The sequence below is a fragment of the Melospiza georgiana genome, chromosome 16 (assembly GCF_028018845.1).
Source record: "Melospiza georgiana isolate bMelGeo1 chromosome 16, bMelGeo1.pri, whole genome shotgun sequence".
NCBI classification, from domain to species: domain Eukaryota; kingdom Metazoa; phylum Chordata; class Aves; order Passeriformes; family Passerellidae; genus Melospiza; species Melospiza georgiana.
In genome coordinates, this window is record NC_080445.1 from 9,463,135 (window position 1) to 9,485,753 (window position 22,619).

At 40.9% G+C, this 22,619-nt stretch overlaps 1 protein-coding gene across 3 annotated transcripts in view; it reads left to right on the forward strand.

Moving 5' to 3' along the window:
• Positions 1-17,981, forward strand: part of SHISA9 (shisa family member 9) — a 177,498-nt gene extending 159,517 nt beyond the window's left edge. For all 3 annotated transcript variants that reach the window (XM_058035244.1, XM_058035246.1, XM_058035243.1), the window contains one exon: positions 15,352-17,981. In XM_058035244.1, coding sequence (XP_057891227.1) covers positions 15,352-15,719 — 368 coding nt within the window. In that variant the 3' untranslated portion in view covers positions 15,720-17,981. The remainder of the gene's footprint in view (positions 1-15,351) is intronic.
• The last annotated feature ends 4,638 nt before the right edge of the window (positions 17,982-22,619 follow it).

The following is a 22,619-nucleotide window of genomic DNA, read 5'->3' on the forward strand; positions in this document are numbered from 1 at the left end:
GACTTACGGAACAAGAACTAAATACACTGGCTTATCAACCATTTTCAGACTCTCAAGGCCCTGATTCCTCCCAAGAGTACCTCCTGAGTGCATCCCAAGGTCACACAGAGGCTTTTCCCTGATGCCAGCCAGGCCTAGGTCCGTGAGCACGCTGACATCCAGCTCTGCTGGGTTCGTGTTGGCTTTCAGAGAGCTCTGAAGGGAAAGGGAGCTGGCCAACATCAAGCCCACCAGTGCAAATCTAACCTGACATCATCTTTTGAGCAACCAGACATAGACTGAGCTCACTCTGACCTCGAGTCACAGGGCAAGGCATCTTTTGCCTGCCACCATTCAGACCTGTATTTATGGATCCCCAGAGCAGGGTAATGAGTGTGTGTAATCCATTCCCTTTTGCATTCATTGATCGTGGATTGAGGGTGCATTCATTTGCCTCAAGAGAAACTTAGTAAGGGATGTGTTCTATATTTCTCCATGCATTTGAGGCAAACCATATTTACTTAAGTGCCCCTTACTCTGCACAATCTCATTGTTTGGGTGTAGTCCACTATGCTTAACCCTTTTTTTTAATAAGGGACTGAAGGAAGAAGCATTTCTAATGTTTTGTAGCAACTGTAGCTATAGCACATTAATATCCCTCATCAGAATGTGGCCATAAGTGGTAAGAAGTTTAGATAACTGAAACAATGAAGCTTTACCAGAGGCAGTATTAAATTTATTTCTACACAGCTGCCTTTCTTCTGAACTACAGATGTCCTAAAAATTTGGCTTATTTTAGAACTGAGCTACTCATTCCTCAATGATTGTCTGCTATGAAAATTCAGTTTATGGAAAAGTAACAAGTCACATTAATCTGTTTTGATCATGTTCAGGTTCTCCATTAACTTCAGTAAAGATTCAAGTGCTTGTGAAAACAAGAGACAAGAGAGCCCTTGCTATCAGTTTGCATTGTGGGTAAGAATGACCACACCTTGGTAGTGAGAGCAAGCTGATGCCCAGGAACAATTTTAAAGCTACACTTCATACTCCAGGTGATAGAGCTTAGCAGAGTGTGGCTGGACATTGGACTGCTCATGCAATGTGTGCATTGCAGTGTCTGATTCAACACCACAGAGGAGGACAAACTTAAAAAGGCTGCTATGGATGCCTTTAGCTTAAAAAACCTAAATATTTTTACTTGAATGAGCACAAAATGCACAACCAAACACTTTTACACTCTCTGGAAGAGGATGTCTTCCTCGTTTCTTGTTAGGAATTCCTTTATTTGCTGCAGCCTCCAGAATTCCTTAAGTACTGACCGTGGTTGTTGACCAAATTCACCTTTTCCCTTCCTGCCTGCTGGCATTTACATCCCTGAATGATGTGAGGACATTCTGTGCCTATTTTGTATTCTCAGATGAGTGCCTGGAGTACAGTAATGTACTAGTGAGTTGAGATGTGCTTACTGTTTTCCTCACTGCACTAGAATTTTATTTTCCTTCTACCTTGGCACACACAGCACCAGGGAATAACCAGCAGAGGCAGAGGACCACTTGGAAATGAGGCAGAGAACACCCATTTCCTGAACAAATAGATAAGAAATTTACCTCCTAGCATCTCCAGCCCACCTGGCTGACTGCTCTGACTTACTGTTAGGTGCACTCTGTTCATCCATTACCTTTCCATTTTCAAGCCACAGAATCTCTTTTAAACAGTGACAAATTTTTCCCACCTCAGAATGTGAGAGACTGTCTGAAGGAAAAGGGTTAACAATCTCCAAGACCAGTCCCAGCAGAAGTGGTCATTGAATTTTTTTCCTAAACACCCAGTGTTTGGAAATTTCAATTTTTTGGTCACCTGAGAAAACATGATCCTGGTTTTCTTCAGTGCTGTTGAAGTATTTGATTATTTATGTGAAAAGTGCAGAAAGAGGTTTTTCTGCATAAATTATTCTTATTTCTGGTTCATCAACCATGTTTTTACTCCATGCTTAAATGGTTATTGCTCACTTAAGCAATACTGACATGCCTGAAGCTACAAGTGGATGGAGATCTTGTAGTTGAACACCTTCATGAAATTCAAGTCCCAGGACATACAAAGGTAGCTCATCACAAATTTTTATGCACATCATTTGGACATTCATTTGGAAAGTATGAACAACCCAACTTCAAAATCCACTCAGCTAAGCTGCAAGAGTTGTAGTCCATCCTGTTGCATAAGAGTTTCCTAGAGCTCAAACAGGCCTCATTATCCTGAGTTATTAGTTATTTATCCAGTCACACTCTTCTGCAAGTCTGGCGCAGTAACAGTTAATTTTCTTTCCTGAATTTCAGGGAGTGCAAAGTTATTTAATATCTTTAGACCTTCTTGCAGAAATGAAAACATACTCCAAACCCAACTTCTAAATCCCCAGAGGACTGGGAAAATGATCACTCAGCTGCTAGAGAGGTGCACAAACATGCAAGTAAAAACTGAGAATACAAATGTTTCTACATTTGATTTTCTGTTTCTTTCATGAATTTTCTTCTTCCCTTCTCTCTCACACACAAACATTTGAGGAACTGACTGGACATTGCCAAAAAAATAAATAAACATACAATGAACAAAATTCCTTCCCAAAACACAGACTGAGAAAGCCTTCCCTGATGCTGGGAGTTGTTAGTCTCCTGTGGGATTAAATCAGATCTAATTGATTTGATATAGTGGAGCTAGGAGGATATAATTGGCAGCAGACCCACCATCACATCTCTGAGTCTACAGCTCCCAGCATTTCTTGAAGCTGCACAGTTCTTTGATCCCAGAGGAAACATTAGATTGTGAGCTAGCTCTGCTTGCAGTTGCAAAACTGCAAAGTGAGACTCTGCAAATATGACACTCAAAGAATAAATATCTCCTGGTTAGGTCCCTGCAGAACAAGTGTGGCCACAAGTGTGCCAAGGCACCAGGCAACAACTCCCCAGAAAGGTGAAGCATAAGAGCAAACTGACCTGGTCCTGTGTCCTCTGCACACAGAGAGGGATCCAAAGGGAAGATCACCTGAAGCTTTGCTCTGGGCTGTTATCTTTGAGCCATCTTCTTGTCTGATGGGAAATTTGTTGCTGCTTTCTCCCAGGCTTCAAACCTTCAATTTCCATAGAAATGGCTGTAACTCTGTGCTGGTGCAAGATCTGTCTCTTACCATGAGACTCTCCCTGTAGTTCATTGTGCTCTGGCCTGGAAAGAAACACTGTAATTGGAAAAATGGAAACGCACAACATGCCTGCCCATGCATTCACAGGTTTGATACAGTCCAATTGTAGGAAAAGCAGAACTACACATTTACTAGACCCAATATGTTTGCATTAATTTACTTTCCTATACCAACCACACCGTTACACTGAGAGGTAATATTCATGTTTCTTTGGAAGGCTGAAAAAGGAATTGTGCTTTCTCTTCAAAGACAAAAATAATTTTCAGTTACCACTTCCATAAGCAGTTACACAAAGATGGATCAAAAACATCTGGGGCATAGGAGTATCTCACTGGATTTAACACCATGAAAAACAGGGAAGCAGAGATTAAAGCATCACTTGTAATACCCAGAGGGTGACTCAGATAATGATTTCATATATCCAGAGGTATGTGCTGTGTGATAAATAATGCTCCACTAGATCTGCCCAACTCAACACTGGAGCTACAGATCTGGCTCAAGAAAGTGGGAGAAAAAGCTGGATATCTTTTCATTATTATTATTATTTACTCAGCCCACTGTGGCTGGAGATTTTGAAGCTTTTGAGGGTTCATTTGTTAGGGAAGTCTTTCATATTTTAATCCTTGCTTCCACTTCAGGCACAAAAGAAAAGACAAGCAGCACTCAGGAGCAAGCCCTGCTTCACCAACCCCTGCCAGCACCTTCCCTCAGCCTCCCCAGTCCCCACCAGAGGAAGTGGAGCATCACTTCTTTCACTCTCATCTTCTGATGAGACCCAGAAAATTTCACAGCCTGCCCAGTGCATGCAGATGGAATTACAAGACCTTTTCTTGCTTCCACTAAATAATTTAATTATTTTATCTGTTATTTACCCAATTGGCTTCTGATACCCACAGGCACACTGTCATAGGTAAATACAAAATGCTTGGAGAGTCTTGATCAAAATATTTTCTTGTTTTGTCATCCAGAACACTCATTTCTCCTTCCAGTGAAGTACTCATATTTTAATTATAAATGTGGCGTTTGTGCAGAGCCTCAGTATCTTGAGCTAAATCATCTGCTTTGCTGACATTCTTTTTTGGCTTTTTAAAAAACAACATTTTGCTGTAAAATCTACAGGAGGATATTCTTTCTGAGGATGGGGAATTGTGCTCTTAGCAATCAGACTTCCAAGCAGCCATTGCCCATTCCATCCTTTAGCAAACAGCCAGATTTGTGAATTTTGGGGATTTGTTGGTCTTGGCAGAAGCAACATCATGGCAGGAAGGAAACTGCAAATGGTCCTTCTTTAACAGGAAGCAGTTTTAGCACCAAAATAGGATTCTCTTGGACACTGCCATCTATGTTGGCTCCTTTCTTGGACTTTAGCAACACACTGAACTCGGGAAAGAAAGGAAATCTGACCTTGAGGTGTACTGAGTTTAGGTTTAAACTTTTAGTTCTGTGGGCTGGACTCATACCTAGTGAATTTGGTTTTCTGAACTTGGTCAGCTCCCTGGTTATGTAATGGCTGAAGAATATTCATAGTAATTTATTAAATCTTAACTGCTTTTTCATGCCAAAAGAGCAAATTTAAATCTGTGCATCCTAATTCTTGTTCTTGATGTTGATATTCTTTGCACCTATTCTCCCTACCACAGAGAAACAGCCTCTTTTTTTTTTTGTTATCAGTACATTAAAATAGTGAAAAGTAAATCACCAATTATTCACAGAAGTTCAACTTATAAGCACCACTCCACATTCCATCTCTGTGCACCACAGAGAACTCACACCCTTCCACTGAAAATTAGGTTGGCTCTCTGGAAACTAATTGATTTTAAAAATCCTTATTATGTGATAATGAATCAAAATGAAACAAAAATCTCATTTTTATGGGACATAATGGGGAGATCTAAAATAAGAGTACCAGAAACCCAGCTAACTGCTAGAGAATGGGGTTTTGCTGTCTTTTGCTTGTCTTTTGGCCTTGAAGGTAGAGCCTTCAGAGGAACTGAGCTTACAGTAACCAGGTTTATTTCCATCCACTGAGATCAGTGGCAATCTCAGGAAGAAAAGAAGTAAATCTAAATCAAACATGGGTCATTCCAACCTATTTCTATGAAATGCTGATGAATTTTGCATGAAATTTTTTTACACATTAAGTGATGCAAAGACATGAGTGAAATTTTATGCTCAGGCAATAAAAGTGAGCCAATAAAAACTAGACTCAGCTCATGTGATGACAAACCCTAACAATGCTGAGCATTTTCACTTGCAGCCCTTCCTAAACATTCCTCTCTGAAACTGTTTTATTTTGCAATATAAACATACTTTTCATCCTGCAATGAAATTTTTGTCATCAATTATTTAAGCATAGGGATTGATCCTAAAGATATGAAAACAACTGTGAATACCTGCAGATAAACAGCAACACTGTGGGATCCCAGCTCAAATCTAGATTGCATCTAAATGTGGCTTTTAACAGTTCCCACCATGGAGCCTACACATGGAGCACTACTTGCTTTTAGCACACTCCACCCATTTTTCCCTCTGGACTATTAGCTTTGTAGATAATGTATGGCAATATTTTTGCAGGAAGAGTTTCATACCTGTGTTCAATGTGTGATATCATGTTTTAAGACTTTTCAGCTTTGTACATGGGTATATGTACAAATGTGCAATGTAATTCAGGATCACCCATGAACACAAAAGACAGTGAGACAACTGATAGGAATGAATCCCTTATTAACAATATCATATAAATAGCAGCAATTATCTCTCTGCTATTTTGGTTCTGCAAAGGGGGCTCTAAAGACAGTAAATGTGTTTTTAAGAAATTGCACACATAAAAGTCACAGAGACCATTGCTTCATTCCTACACGTTCACACTATAATAACAAAGAGCTTGAGGCATGGAGAGAGGAAGAGCAGTAATATGATTTGCAATGCACAGTTGATTTCTGCAAGAGTCTTTCTCTAACAGCTTATTTGAAGAAGAATAAGGGGAAAAGAGAAGTTGAAAAAGAAATCTGGTATGTCGTGGTAACGATACTACAGCACAAAAAAATCACCACAGAGCTACCATTTGTTTCCATTCTAAGGGAAAGATGAAGTACAACAGGCAGTTTGTGCAGTGGGAAGGTTTGCCAAGCTTTCCAGGCTATGGAAGGTGCTGCTGTGGAGAGCAGCCAGGGCCCTGCCACAGGGGAGGAGGCAGAGCTGCAGCTCAGCCCTGCTGCTGCTCATTTTGCCCAGCAATTGATATGATTGCAGCTCCTGGGAACGGGGGAGAGAGGAGCTGTGCACTCCTCTGTGGCTCCTGGTGTGCCACTGTGAACTCTTCATGGCAGGGAGCTGCGTTCCCAGTTTGGCCTGGGCTGCCTGTCAGTCACTGACGCTGCTGCCTTACTGAGGGCTCTGCCTTGGACTTGGCCCAAGCTGCAGGAAAACCTGAAGAAACTCATTTTCTTCTGACAGGGCAAGTTTTGGAATTGCCAGGGAACAAGAGTTCCTTTCACTTTGACACATATCTCTGGTTTGGAAACCTCTGGCAACCATGCTCAAGAGTTTAACAATACAAATGCGATAGAGTCCAAAAAGAGGGAGACAGGAAAAGAAGAAAAGTCCAGAACTCAATATGCATAAGTATAGCTATGAAACTATTTCATTCCTTTTTTTTTTTTTTTTTTCCTCCTGAGAAAAGAGGAGAAAAAGAGAACTTTCTAATAGAAACTACTTATGCTACTTATGCCAGAACTATTCTGGAAAAAAAAAAATCAAACTCAATACAGAAAAATTACTAAAAATCCTTTTAAATTAAAGCAGTTAAGAAACAGATAAAATAAAAATAAATTAGGCAAAAAAATAGCTATTACATCACTGGGACTTATTTTTTTCATTTAACCAGTACAATTCAAAAAGCCTGTAGGCCTTTCTTCATGTTGAGAAATAATAGTATGATGGCAGTTGAAAGGCATAAAAATACAACTCTATTTCAGCACTAAAACCATATCTTAATTACATGTTCAGACTCTGAATTGGGTTCTCTGAGCTCTCATGCAGCTTCCTATGTCATCACATCTGGTATTTGCAGCTCATCTGTAGTTGATTCAGACATATGTGCAAGAGTTATAAGCAGCAGTATATGAAAAGAGACAAAAATATCAATCAAAAGTATTAAAATTGAAAACAAAACCGAGCACACAGGAGAATGCCAACAGCGACGTGTGAAAAGAAAATTCAATTATGTTCATGCTAAGAGCAATTGTTACAAATGAACGTGGTCAGGAATAGCAGAGCTTTTTCAGTCAACGTTGGAGAAGGTAAAGTGACACCTGAAGAGAAACCAGGCAGGCTCTCTTAGATGCTGAACCCCCTGCAGAACAAGGTGAACTCTGTTCTGCTGTGCCCCTCTGTGTGCAGCCCCAGGAGCAGGGGGAGCCCTGGGCAGGGCTCGGGGTGCCCAGCACTGCTCACTGCTCCTGCAAATGCCCCTGCCACCCTCAGACAAATGGAAAGTCCTCACCAACCAAAAAGGTTACAAACAGTTATTGTTGGTGTATGGAAGTGTTGCACAAGTTCTGGCACAATCAGATTTATCCTGAGAAGCATTAAAAACCACCCAGTGAAAAAGCAAGCAAGATTACTGGAAGAAGAAGTGGAAGAAGCCTTTTAAGCAAATCTCCTAAGTGTTAACCTCTTTGGCTTTGGACAGCATTTTCAGAAAGCAAGCCAAACCTCCTTTCCTAAATCAGTTTATGCTGCAGTCATGCTTTATTCAGAAGTTAAGCATGACAGCATGACTCCTTAGATAGTTTCTATTCCAAAAGGCAAGTTTTTATACCATATATAAGGTTTCCAGTAAAAAACCTGATAAATATGTTTAAATGAGATAAAATGAAATAAATATTTCACAGTAGAACTTTTCATATTTATTTGCCGTTGTAGATGCCACGAAAGCCACAAGCTTAGAGGGCTTTAGGAAAAAAAAAATGAAAAAACAGATTTACAGTTACAGGAACGCCACTGGCTGCATTTTCAAAGAAAAGTCAGAGATTTTAATACATAATTCTCTTAGACTTTTACAATTTCATCCCTTTGGATCAAGAATAGAATTGGTGCTCTTACTTCCTCTAAAATTTATCATTCATTGTACAATACTGAACCAGCAGTTTAGCATGTTGTTGCTTGAATTTAAAATGTTAAATCACTTGAGGTTACAACCAAGCAGTGTGATCTTTGTCTATCTGCATGCAACAGATTTCATGTTTGCTAAAAACATTTACAATTCTAATGTTATTTTAACATGAGTCAGCCACCATTTGTTTCCAGGTTAACAGAGCCTATATCCTGATTAGTCAGGAAAAGTCTTGTTTTTCTTCTACTGGTTTGATTTGAGTGTCTGCATGCCAGTGGTCCCTAGATTAGGCAGAATGTGTGTGTATCTGGAGTATTTTGATCAAAACCAAATCACAATATCACTGCAGCACTTTGCAAAATTGAATCATAAATATTGCAATTTAATACTATGCAAATCAATGCAGGCAAGTATACAAAGCCCAGCTGGAAAATCTGTTTTACATGTCCAAGGAGAAACCTGCCTAAACTCACACAGTAAATAAACATTTGGAAAAAGAGAAAGAGAAAACCAGACTGTGCAGTGCTGAGCTTTTTGGCACGCTGTCAGAAGAGGGGCACTCTGCTCCCAGCCATGTGGCTGCCCCTGTGTTCCAGGGAATGGCAGCCCTGCTCCTGGTGGAGCACATCCTGCCTGATGCCTGAGGAGTCCATCAAAGTCTCACTGATCCCAGGCAGGCAGCAGACTTTGCTGTGGGGGTTAAAGAGCAGGGCTGACACTGGAGGCTTCACTTACCCAGTCTAATTACAATCCTGTCCTAAACCATTCCTAATGGGTCTCAAAACCCAGAAATATTCTGGCCTCCTCAGCCTTTCATAAACTGTCACAAAGATAATCAAAGAAGAGAAGAAATGTTTGGGCCTACATATTTATCTTTTTTCATGTCTCATATCTTGAAATAATGTTATTTCACTGGGAAAACAAAATGTAGTCTTGTGTCTGGAGGTGGACAAGCTCTTTTCAAACAATGTCTGAGAAGAAAAGGTTGATTTTTTTTTTTTTCGTGCTTGGTCTCTCTCCAGATCACTGTAAGAAATCAGTAAATAGATGAAGTGGTAAAGGGGGCCAGGAGAGGAATAACACTGAGCCACAAAAAGAAGTTCTACAAAACTTATGTGGGGTTCTATGCACTATGTGTTTTTCTTTACCTCTGTCAGTAGTAAGAAACAAAGACTATGGGAAAGAATCCAAAGATATAAAACAGTCTTCATTTTCAGAATGTCTTGAAAAAAGGCAAAATGGTATTAGAAGAAAACCAAATATTTAGGACAGAAATCAATGCAGGCCATAGGCTGAATTCTGAGTTTTTAAAACTCAATACAAGAATGAGAAGGGTGGCTGCAAAAATGATTTTCAATGGCATTTATCCATTCTTGAAATTTAGTATGCTTTAAAATTGCCCCAGCTTGTATAGAGCCACCCCAGTCCCTGTGAGCTGAGAACAGTGACCAGCCATGAAACAGCCACACTCCCTCCTCCTGGCCACAGACAGATCTTCACACCATCCTGCCACTCCCCATTCTACCAACAGAATCCTGTCTTGTTGAAATTTCCCCATGCATTCTGTTTTCTAATCCCCTTCACATCATGCAGAGCAAATGCTTCTATGGTCCATGATAGTTGGTGAGCCCCTTAATTCAAAACACAGCTCATTAGTTATTTGTTTTACTGCATGGAATACATTTTCCTGTGAATTTATTGGATCCAATCCATACCTAGGGCAGCTAATACAACCTCTGTCTGTGTGAGTTTTTTCCCTCATCCAAGAATAAACTCGTGCTAATGTACAAATGATACTTTGATTTTCAGATGAAATCCTGCAAGAACTCTCACACAGAGCTGGTTTATGTCCTGGAAGCCTTTGAACATATTGTCTTAGATGCTAGCTTGGAAAGGCAAATGGATAAGCAATCACACACTCAGAGAGGATCAACAGCACCACCAGAGGCAGCAGCCCAGTATTTCCCTGGGCAAAATTCTCATGCTGTCTCTGAGTCAGGATTCATTACCCTTCTGTCCTTCCTTGAGTTTTCACTTTCATTACTTAGAGAAAGAGAAGTTTCCTGCAGCTTCAGGTAATGACACCAGGCAAACCCATAGCTGTGGAAGCAAAGCCTTGTTACAAACTGCTGTACACAACAGAGAGACAGCCTCACAAGCCTCCCACGAACAGGCACTGACTTCATTTCAGCTTTTCAGGTGTGTCACTGATGCAATTCCACTGCTGTCCTGTCCTCGGCACTTTCCACTGCCTTGCTTTCTTCATCTGTAGCCCTTCATTTGAAATAGAGTCTTTTTGGCTAGAATAAAGCTCTGAATTTCACAAACTAGTCCTTAAAATACGTTCAGAAAACAAACAATTCTGCAAACATCTAAGGAGAAACAGTGCCCCTACATAAATTGATATCTTTGACTGTAAGGTCACACAGAAGTTTTGCTTTAGGGGTTTTGATTTTGGGTTTTTTTAAGTGTCTTTAGAGCTTTTATGAGGGCTCACTGCTTTGTGGATTCTCTTCCCTCACTTCTTCCCACACCTAGGTGCCTATTTTCACAAAAACTGTAGGACAGCACTGTCTTTCAGGATTCTGCCTTCTTCCACAGCTGTAAGTGGTGTGAGTACTCAGAGCCATGGACCCATAGAGATAAGAGCACTGTCAGTAAGGAAATGAGTTAAACCCCTGCGTAACATTTTACAAGAAAAAGAAAGCATTCACAATGATAAGGCATGGCCACAGGACTCTATGCCCCAAGTGCTTACACAGTGATGTTGATGACTACTTAAGCTGGGGAACAGAACATTACACAGTTTCAGAGCTACCTCTCAAATACAGCTTATATTCAAATAAGCTCACTGAGAAATTCTGGCCCTGTGGCAGCCACAAGGATTTTTGCCACCGATATTCAAGAAAACACATTTTCATCCACGGTATTTACTTGGGAAGAGAGTCACTGGTTTCCATGCTTTTGTTACATAACTCTGGATTATGAAGAAAGATGTGCAACTTCCATGTCATGGCAGGCTCACACTTAAGGTTGGAAAAAAAAATTGTCCTTTTTTTCCAGCTGAACAGTAAAACAGTAACTAAATGGGTGCAGTACCTTAAAGAAGTAAAAGCCTTACCAAAATATTGAAACTGAGAACATTTTTGTAATTAGCTACTAAGAAGAAGGAACTCAATAACACTCAGAATTAAAGCCCTTCTATTATTATTTTGCAATGTTAAAATTACAATTTTTTACTCCTTTTTCAAACAAAACAGTGATATTTTAAATCATCTTTTTTACCAATCAAGATACAGAAGCAATGGAAAAGGCACTTCTATAGCACCTTTCATCCAAAATCTCAGAATATTCTACAAATAGAAATTCGACTTCCTAACACAAGTTCCTCCTCCAATGTGCTAACAGCTCATTTTACAGCAGGTGAAACCGAGGCAGAGGGAAGTTGAGTCATGTACCTAAGGTCACATAACAAACCCATCCTCTAACTCCAAAATATCTCTTCGGATGTTTAAAGTCCACAAAATATTTATAGGGTCTGCTTTAGAAGAAAAACAAACTCCCTCAGATTCACAGATGATTTTTAAAGTAGTTGGCTTCAGGATACTATTAATACACTTTTCTTGGGAAAACATTTGTTACAAAACTGTGCTCAATATTACTGTTCTGAATCTTTTCTGCTTTGATAATAAAAAGATAAAAAACCTGTTTCTAGACTGTAGTAGCATCAGGTCACTCACACAGAGCACAGCCCACTGCTGTTATGAAACCTGCACGAAAGAACAACAACGGCGCTACGAGTTGCCAAAAGCTCTCTTGAACAACTGAACAATTCAGGTTTATCACTGCTGATTTTGCTCATATTTGCTACAATGCATCTCCTCCCCCCATTTTTGGTACCAGTGCCTGTGTGGCCACCTGCACGTGCAAGCAGAAACAAACCAGGCTTGAGGGAGGTTAAAATATTCAGCACAGGGCTGCCTTCCACTGCCAGCACAGGGAAGCATCCTCAGGCAAAGCCTGCAAAGTGTTACTTGATCAGGACAAACACAAACAGCAGCTCTCCCACACAAAACCAGCCACTTGGCAGCTGTTTGCCAGCTTTCTGCTTGACTTTGCTGATGAGGATTTACAGTTCACATCCTGGTTTGTTTCCTTCAAGCCCAGTTTCCAGAGAACAGTTGAGAAGTCCCTAGAAAGGGACAATGGACTACACTAGTTAAAGCAACTTTAATGGAACCAAATTTACAGAATTAATAGTTTCACTTTCTGTATGGTTTTCCATAAGAAACAAAGAGTTGAAAATCTGGCATTATAACATGGCACAAACCAACTTCAGACACATCAGAGGCACAGTCCTTGTGAGGCTGATTTCTTCCTCCCTGTTTCAACTGTGAAGGTCTCCTTTATATACAACAGAAATACAACTTACTCTTCTGTAGGACATCATCCTCAGTGTGACTGACAATCTGAGTGGCATTTCTAATGTCTGATAAAATTCAGAGACCCAGGACCATTGCAGTGGGAAAAGGGGCGAGTGAAAAAATTAACAGAAGCTGAGGATGTAGTGTGAGCTTGCTGTGGCCTCAAAGGGGAAAATGGCAGGAAAAGCCAGGCAATAAAAATATCTGCATTTTTTGGTCATTATTTACATAGCTGCATCACCACTGCTATTTCTAGAAAGAGAAGTCATTATTTACCTTGCAGCTGATTAAAGATCTTGGCTACAGAAGGCAAATTGCTGCAACATAACTAATACAAAATTAAAACTACAAATTTATACATTTACTCTATTCCTATGTTAGATTAGCTAAATTTTTAATTTTTGTATGCAAATTAAACTAATTTAAATGTGAAACAGGCATACAAATGTATCTCTATTAAAAGCTGGACATAATTAACTGTGCTGAATTTAAATTATAGAAGCTAGTGTGACTTTTCATAAATAGCCAAGGTCTCAGTCATATGACATCACTCCCCTAACAGCTGGCCTGCAGTGCCTTTGATGTAAAAATTTATAAATGAGGACTTGTGTGAATATTCACAGTGCCTTTTCTGCAACCATTTTTTTCAATTATTGATAACAGATTAATGAGATAATAGTAATGCAAAAGCATTTCCAGCCTGTTTTTATTCATAATGGTTCTGTGACATTCAGAGAATATTAACAAATTGAAAGGACAAGCCACATGTAGAACTGGAAGCAGCTCTTTCAGGGAGAAATAGGTACAACTTCTTGATTATTCAGATTACAGCTCTCTAAATGAAACAACTGACTCCAAAATCAAAGCAGAACTTCACAGACTCTCTTTGTAACACATGACAGGTCTATCAGCAATTGCAACTGCACGCCCTGGGCTGAAATGAGAGCAGGCCATTATCTACATTCTGTGATTTGTTTCCAGCAGAAGACACCTGTATGCTATAGAAAAGCATTCACTCAATGCCTGAAAATGGAACCAGATGGAGTTGGTTAAAACACACAAAGCCCAATTTGACAGCACAGAAAGGAGCAATTTCAGCCCACTGGAGATGAAACACCTCTTTAATGACACAATTAAGGATTTAAGAGCAGAGTCCAGTTGCACAGTCATTTATACAAAAAATGTCATGAGATAATAAATAGCAGCTGCCTTTGGTAATATTCCTCCCTGCTGAGGGGCCAGGACAAGGGGGATGCACAACTGAAGCCTGATCTTGAAGATTAATATGATGCTCCCGGGAATTTCCCCACCTTGCGTAAAGATCCAGTTCAGAACTAGAGACAGGGAGAAAATTCAAAGTGCAACAAAAGCCTCCTAGGAATACTTGGGTGAGAGAAAAAGAAGGAAGCTACATAAAAAACAGTGCAGGGAATTAAAAACCTCATGAAGGCAAAAGGAGCTGAGCTGTAGAGACAGCTACATGCACCAGACTTCTGCAGAGAAGCCTTACATGGCATGGCTTCAAGGAAAATGGATGGATCCAGCTAGGGCACTGTAGAAGTCAAATCCAGGCTGACACAAAATATATTCCAAGCACACCACTGCTGATTAACACAGTGCCAGTTGATCTACGTATTTGGCACTATCTTAAATGAACATCTAAATTTTTAAAGGGGGAAAATAAACACACTTTACATAAAAGGAAAGATCTTAAAAAATGAAATTCAGTTAAGCTTTCCTTAAACCTCAGTCTCAAAATTGAAATGAGTTGCTGGATTGCTGCAGAATGCCTTTAGCTTCCTGAGCATGGTTCATACTTTCAAGCAAGGCCAAATAAATGCCAGCAATAACAAACTTGAGCAAAAGCATGCACTGGAAGACATTTGCCTAGGAAATCACAGAGGGCAAAATCCTGATTTGAGAACTGCAATGCAGTATTTGTTGGCAGGGCTGATGCTGTATTTCTTAGTGGCACTGACCCCAGAAAATTATGTCAGAACCTGGAATTTAGGATTTTCATGGTCTATAAAATCACAGGGTAAATACCCAACCTTCAACAACCCAAAGTATTTTCAGCCCCATAAAGCATTAGTGACCTTCCGACCATTTAGGAGCACAGATCCCATTCTTATATTGCCCTGAGGCATTATTGAACAGAAATGGGTCCAACTAATCACACACCACGAGACCTTGCAGCTGGCTGGGTTAAACACCCACGAGTCACTTTGCATTTAAAGGGATGTGCTCTCACACAGCAATGCGACCCCAGATGCCGCAGTATTCCCAGGAAAGCCTGTGTCTTCTGTAGGCTTCCCGAATTTCCTGTGCTATGTGACATGAACAGTGATGAGATTCATAGGACTTCTCCCCAAAATGTAAATGTCAGCACAGCCTGAGTGATTTGGGGCAGGGACAGTCCTTTTTTCAAGGGCAACAGGGTTTTGTCTGCATGTATGAAAGCCTGGCACAACGGCATCCAAAACTCCAGAGCAAAACTAAGGGCTGGAGGTGGTGTGGATTTCTCTTACTGATGTACCTGTAAATGTTCTGGTCTGCAGATAGAGCTGTGTAAGACCTATTGTAAACCATTTTCCCTCTGTCCATCTGATTGTTTTTGTCCCTCCCCTTTTGACCCTGAACAGCTGACAAAGTCAACGATGACTTTTACACCAAGCGCCGGCACCTGGCCGAGCTGGCGGCCAAGGGGAGCCTGCCGCTGCACCCGGTGCGCCTGGACGACGAGCGGGCCTACACCATCGACAGCGGGCTCACCAGGCAGAACGGCAAATCCAGGATGGGCAAGATCCACACGCACCCCCTGGGCTACAACTCCCACTACAAGACCTGGGACCCCAACGACCCCTCCCTGAGACGGCAAGCGTTCCCAAACAAGGGCAAGCACGGCATGGGAGACCCGACGCTAAGCGACCCGCTGACCACCCGCAGCCAGCACTACCTGGGCCCACAGCCATACTTCATAACCAACAGCAAGACAGAAGTAACTGTTTGAGTTTGTTTTCTTTCTCTTTTTTTTTTTTTTTTCTAATGAAATCCTTTAAAAACCACACGCAAATGTATACACAACACAAACACTCAACCAAAAGGCAAAAAAAAAAAAAAGAAATTAAACAACAAAAAAAGAGGAAACAGAAGGAAGGAACTTCCACCTGGACACTTTCAATATCCAGCCAGCTGTAGGCCGAAGAGTGGGTTAATACCATTCAGCAATACACACTGAAGGTTGAATTACAAACTCCATTTGTATTTCACAATGGAACACAAACCCTTGTGACTAAATTTTTTTACTTGAAACTAAAATCCATGATGAGAAGTAGCACAATCTAGAGAAACTTTATGTCTGCTTAAACATTTACACTATGTTCCTGCCTTGAGACAGAGGAAGAGAGAGAGAGACCAATATACTGTAATATATTATTTCAGAGAGGAATTTTGTATAAAACCTATTAATAATCACTAGACCTGTGAAAAACCAAGAGCAACCATCTTGGTACAATCCCTAACATCTACTATTGTACTTTCACACTATCCTATAGAGAACGCAAAAAATATATATAAATTAAGGGACAAAGACACTTTCACAAGGAATTTATAAAGACTGTTATGATTAAGAGCATATGGGACCTTTCTGGCTGGTAGAGAATTCAGCAGGATGATAACAGCAGAAGATTTCATTTCAGTTTACTTCGTTTGATTTGAAATTTTTGGGAACCTCCAAAATAAGAAGAGACACTTCACATGACACAGAAAGCTGCTGGGGGAAAAAGGGCATCAGAATATTCCCTCTCAGTCCTCCTGTTTTCAGGCAGATGGTAACTATTCTCACTTTGCAGACTGTCAGGATTTTTTCTTCACCTAAATGTTTTGCCTATCTTCAACTGCTTCAGACTGAAATTAAGCGTGGGTGGTGCCTTTACTGTATTACTATTGTTCAATGACAGTCTTGTTCTTCAAAGTGACCCCTCTGTTCCTTTAAGCTATTTTCTCATGTTTTGCTAAGGATGACAAGGGTTCTGCCCTGCTCAGCCTCCTCTGTTTGTTCTGAAAGGAAACTGGACTACATCTCCATGCAGTGGTTGCACAGTCAGGACTATTTAGTTAGCCCCTTCATTTTCCCAAATTCAACTTTTCCCCTCTAGTGTCTCATTTTGTATTTGCTTTTAGCCATGGCAGTTCTCTGTAGTTCAAGTAAATGTTATCTGGTATATTGTCTCTATCGTTTGGCTTTTTCTAGTGGTGTTCCCTCTTGGTGGGCTGTGTGGTGGAAGAGGCTGGTCCAGCCTCAAACATCAGAGATCTGGGGTTAAACTAAACAAACAATTGGACTTATGGTCTTGACTGTGGTTCTGATGAGCAGGATGCCTGGTTTGTGTGAGTAAAACCACTTGAACTGGGCACTGGTAGCAAACTCGCAGTCCTGGGCCTGTAAAGGCTTCAGCACATCCACAAAGAGACAGAGTTGGGATGGGGTGGCAGGCAATGCATTCAGTTTTTCAGTAATTCCTGTCCTTCCCCCAGCACAAGTCACTTGGCTAAATCCCAACTAGCTGTCCTACTACAGTTGCATTCTCACCAGCTGTCAATTCTTCAGGAGATTAGGTCTGGAAGAGTATTCAGGGAGGAGTGAGAACTGTTATGTTGTAAGAAGAATTGGAAGTGGCATTTCTTACTGTACTCAACTGACAATGCTTCTGCTTAGTCAAGGATGCAAGGGCTAAGATTTTGAAATCTGGTTAAATGGAGATACCATTTTTTTTAGCTATATCAAGATTGATTTGCATCCTGAGAGCACCGGTATCTCTCCATAAGCGTGCTGCTAAATTTTATGATCATATGTTTTAAGACTATCAGAAGTAGACAAAGCCCACAAGACAAATACTTTGCACACAACCCAGACTCTCCACTATCTTACTTTTATTCCTTTAATCTTTATTGCCTTCACAACTGGCTGACTTAATTTGACCCTTTATGGAATGTTGCTGTTAATCCATATGCTTTAGATACACATTACAGCTGCACTCTTAATTCACACAGGTTTCGTGTAACTTGAGCATATTTTATGTGGAAATATTTTAGTAACTGTATGTTCTGTAAGTAAACCCGTGTTAATACTTGTTAACTACAGAGTTTATGATACCAATAATACTTCCTACAATAAAATGTTTGTTTGTTTTTTAAGAATGTTTATTTGTAAACATATGTATTCACTATATTACTATGAATTTCTTACCTGGCAATAAAACTGATTCTAAGTGAATCCAACTTGCTGGCTCATTCCTAAACTTGTATCACTGGGCCAATTTTTGACTCTAAACTGAGCTTTTGGAGCATCTCACTGCAGCCAGTGGGGTTCATATCAGCACAAAGGATTTTTGCCTCTGCCAATGTGAATGAAGGGTTCTTTGGAAATCAACTGCATGTAATCTGCATTGTGGAGAAGCTGGGTGATGTCTGAAGCTCCTTCCAGGCCCAACCATTTTGTGACTTTATGACTGCCTGTTATATGCAATACAAGATACACAGGGATTGCCAGCCTAGCAAAAATTCCTGTGTCCTGTAAGCCTCCAGGTGCCACACACACCTTGTGCCACTTGATCAGTTAATTAACATTAATGTTTTGAGGAAAAACAACAAAAAGGTAAGCATCCCCAAGGGCAGAGGCTGATCCTCATGAATGCATGGGAGTTTTGCAATAAGCTTCAGACACATCCAAGCACTGCAACTACTCAGACAGAACAAATGAAGCACTGATGTATACTGCTTCAAAAATTTTATATATTAATTAGAGAAGATCCTGTACACAACATCTGTGTACCAAGCCTGCTGGAACAGAAAGTCCTTACGGGCTTTTAGTAGTGCTAATGGCTCATAAAGTTGACAACTTTGGTAGAGAGTTTGGGTAGCTTCTTCTCCTTTCTTTGCTAAAATGATAGTGAATAAATTTCAGAAGAAGAAACAGGGAGTCAGGAAACCCAGCTTTAGAATCCACTGACTGCACGACCTGGTGCAAATTCTTTAGACAATTTATGAGTCTTTGGAAGCCATGACACATTATCAGAGGGAAAACACCAATACAAAAGTCTCCAGAATTAGCCTTCTTATGCAGTAGAAAAATCTCATTTTCAATATACGCCTTTATGGGTGCCAGGAAATAGTTCATAAAAGCCCCATTTTTTTGTTAGGAGCATTTCCCTGCCTCAAGTACAACTACAGAAACAACTCCTTTCTGCCAGAGGGCTTAGGAGAGACATAGAGAGTTTGGTCAGTGCCAGAAAAGTTCTGGGTGTCCTTGGAACCCACCGGAAAGCCTGGGGAGCCCAGGGGAACACAAGCCTAACCTGCAGCAGACACAACTTCTGTTACAGCTCCATCTATGCACATGTTGTTTCTAGCAGCAATTCCTGACTGGAATCACAGAAGGCAAAAGGGCCAACTGCTTTGCTAGTAGAAGTGCCTCAACATAGCTTTTGTTCTTTCAGGTATATGAAAACCTCCAATGAAAACCCACTGGAATGTGATTTTGTGTTTCCACATGTTTTTTTTCTCTTCTGACAGCTTGACCCTTTTGACACCACGAGCAAGAATGGCACTGGGCTCCCACCCCCATTTCTTCCATAATGGCTCTTTGATTCTAACACAGATGCAGTGACTGCAAAGAGCAAAGTGCCCTGCCAAGAGAGGATGGTGCTCCTGCACAGAGCTATGGAGTCTAAAAGCCAAAGGCTTCTGGTTTAGAGCCCTTTACCCTGGAACCATATGTTCTCATGACTAAATCTTCAGAGCATGGTCCTTAGCTTACACAGACTGAAGATGTGGTGGCTTATATAAATAGAGGATCAGGTCTCATGAGATTTCACACTACGAGGTGTCTCCACGACTCACAACTTCAGATTTTAATAGATCTGGGAAAAGACTCATGCTTTGCTCTGTTCTTATAGAATGGTTATTGAATTTTGGGTACTAAATAAATAACCCTAGTCCACAAATCCCTTTTGCACACAATCTTGAGCACTTTATTTAATCCTGGTCTCTATACTTGAATACATGGAGGACTTCCAATGATAAATATAGTCTTCACTGTAATCTAATTGACATAGATAATTTTATTTTGCTAAAAAAAGTTTTAAATAGGCAATATTGTATTAAACTATATAATCTCATATATCATCTGCTGCTAAAAATGTGATCATAGGAGGAGCACCACATTTCCAAAAAGTGAACATTGTTGTTTTTATCAGTGGGAAAGTCATACAGCTCTATTTTGAAAAGTGTGTGTTGAACAATCTTGGAATTCATGCTTCATGCTTTAGACATTTCCAGGCTCAAATTTTGCTCAGCCTGCAAACTGGGTGAAGCCTCATACCTGCCAACCAGGCCCTTCCTCCCCATCCAGGGACTAATGAAAGTCAGGACCAAATTAGGGCACTGGTAAAACCCCATATCTGCACAAAAGCTGCTGTCAATGCAATGAGGGATGCAGCAAGCATTTCTGCAGAAGATGCACCATGAAGAAACTGACACACTTCATTCAGCTGTGCAGGCCCTATCATGTTAGCACAGCATGAGAGATATTTGTCCCCAGTGACAGCCCTTTGTGACAACCTGATCCTAGTTTTGGGCATTCTTCCTATGTCAGAATCTGCCAAAGAAACAATCCTGAACAGGCCATGCTCCCTGAATAGGCCCTTCTCATCCCACAGCCCCTCTTCTAACAAGATAATGGTGTCGTTCAACAGCATCGTGTTCTCCCTTAAATTTCACTTTTCACCTTCAGAGCTAAGGGACCCATTCAGGCCAGGGGAAGCTTTGGATTCAGTCTATCCAGAGGCTTAGTTCAGAACCCCCATCTATTAGTGCTGCTCCCACTTCACATATCAGGAAAGAATTAGATGCAATTTGTACCTCAGTTCATGAAGCACTGCTGTGCTAAGTCAGGTCCTTCATGGATGCATGAAGAGGCTCTGTACCTCTATTTCTCTGCAGGGAACTTGAAGATAATTTCTCATCCCCAAGCAATCATTCTGTGAAAGGTTTTATTTTTTGTTAGTAAAGCTAGAATTCAGAGCTAGAATTCAGTTTTTATCTATGCATTCTGTAGTACACTGCTACACACAGTTGCCTCCTGTCTATTTAAGTCAACTCTAGCTGCCTTGGCAATTCCTCCTGCATGTACATGGTAAGAGGCATTGTTGCTCGTTAATAGGGGTTGATGTGCTAGCAGGGTTCATCTTCTGAACCTGCACACCAAGCCTTGTGTGCATCCCTCACAATAAATAATGCTGGGAGAACAATATGTTATCAAAAGTGATGGTTTCAAATCAAGAGAGAACATCTGGTAGTGGTGCTGCTGTTTAACCTGAGGTTGAGCTACCAGCAAGAGCTGAAATCCAGTAATAATCACAAGTCTTTCAGTGGCCATTGGCAGCATTATTTGATAAGACACAAGTGCTCCCCAGCAGCAGCTGTGTCAGTGGAGCCACTGACACTCCCTGAGCAGAAGCACATTCTTTTCACTGCCTACAGCAGCTGGCCTCAAGTTCACCCTCTGGGATTTGGGCTTACACTGACATTCTGATCGCTGTGGTTGTTATTAGAGACTTTGGCCAATTTCAGCGAATTTATTCCTTGAAGTAATTGATCCCCAGAGGAAAGAGTGCTTTACCTGCTACTTATTATTTCATTAAGCAACAGAAACATTGCAAAAACTTGGACAGGGATTTGGAACTAGATGATCTTTAAGGCCCTTTCCACTCCAAACCATTTTATGATCCTATGATTAACTGTGCTTTTTTTTTTTTTTTCTGCCATAGGTGAAGAGAAGCTAGACTTTTGCTTTATGCTTACAGGGGTAAGAGACCTCAAGGATGCTGCTTTTCTTCCTCTTCTCAAGGCAGAGTTACAATTCAGCAGGAGTTTTTCATACACATCCTGCAGGCGACTGCAGTGGCTACTGAGCACAGAGGCAGCCTGTGGACTCCCTCTTATACCAGGAGTGAAATAATCATGCAGTTGAAAGACAAAGGTAGACTGGATTACTGTGCCCTCAGTACTGGCTTTGCAAGTTGGCTGCTACTTTCCACTGTCCCTTTAAAGAGGTCAGAGAACTGTGTGGTATTGTCACAACTGATGCTCTCCAGTGAACTCCTGCAGCCTTCTTGAGCACCCCCTCACACCCAGCACCTCACCTGGGCTCTCTCCTTTCATGTCACAGTTGCAGTTTTGGGGAACAACCCCACTTTGTGCACACCTGCATGCACAGACACATCTTACACCACTTGAGCTTTGGAGCTTGACTCCCTAAATCATTTGTGTGTGCAACACCATTGAAGGGTAACACTGACTTGGAAAATCCACCTAATGGCCTCACTATACTTTAGGGGCCTTATTTCAGTTTTGAAGATGGGATCTATATTCCTAATTTACTTTACTGCTTTTGAAAATTAAATACTAAAGAATGTGACATTCTACAGAAGAGACGGTCTGAAGTTTAGGGATGAAAAGTGTCCTTTAGGGCTGTAATGTATTTTGCCATTACTGCTTGGGGAATAATACTAAGGATGATAGAGAGCAAGTTGACAGGATTCATTAAGGCAGAGACAGCCTGTGTGTGCTGTGATGCACAGGACTGCACAAGTCTGCCTATGCAGAGCAAACTGCTCTGGCTTTTACTGAATGTGATTTATGAGTTTGTTTTTATGGTTTTGTCTTTTTTTTCTGCTCTAAAAGATGAATCTCAAAAGCACAACACAGAGTGCTCATAACAAAGGTGCCCTGTTGAACACAGCAAGTGGCACAACACTGTACAGCACAGCTGTGACAGCAAAGGCCCCGAGCCTGCACTGCTGAGCTGGTGGCAGCATTGTCAGCGTGTGGAAAACCAAAACCCACTGAC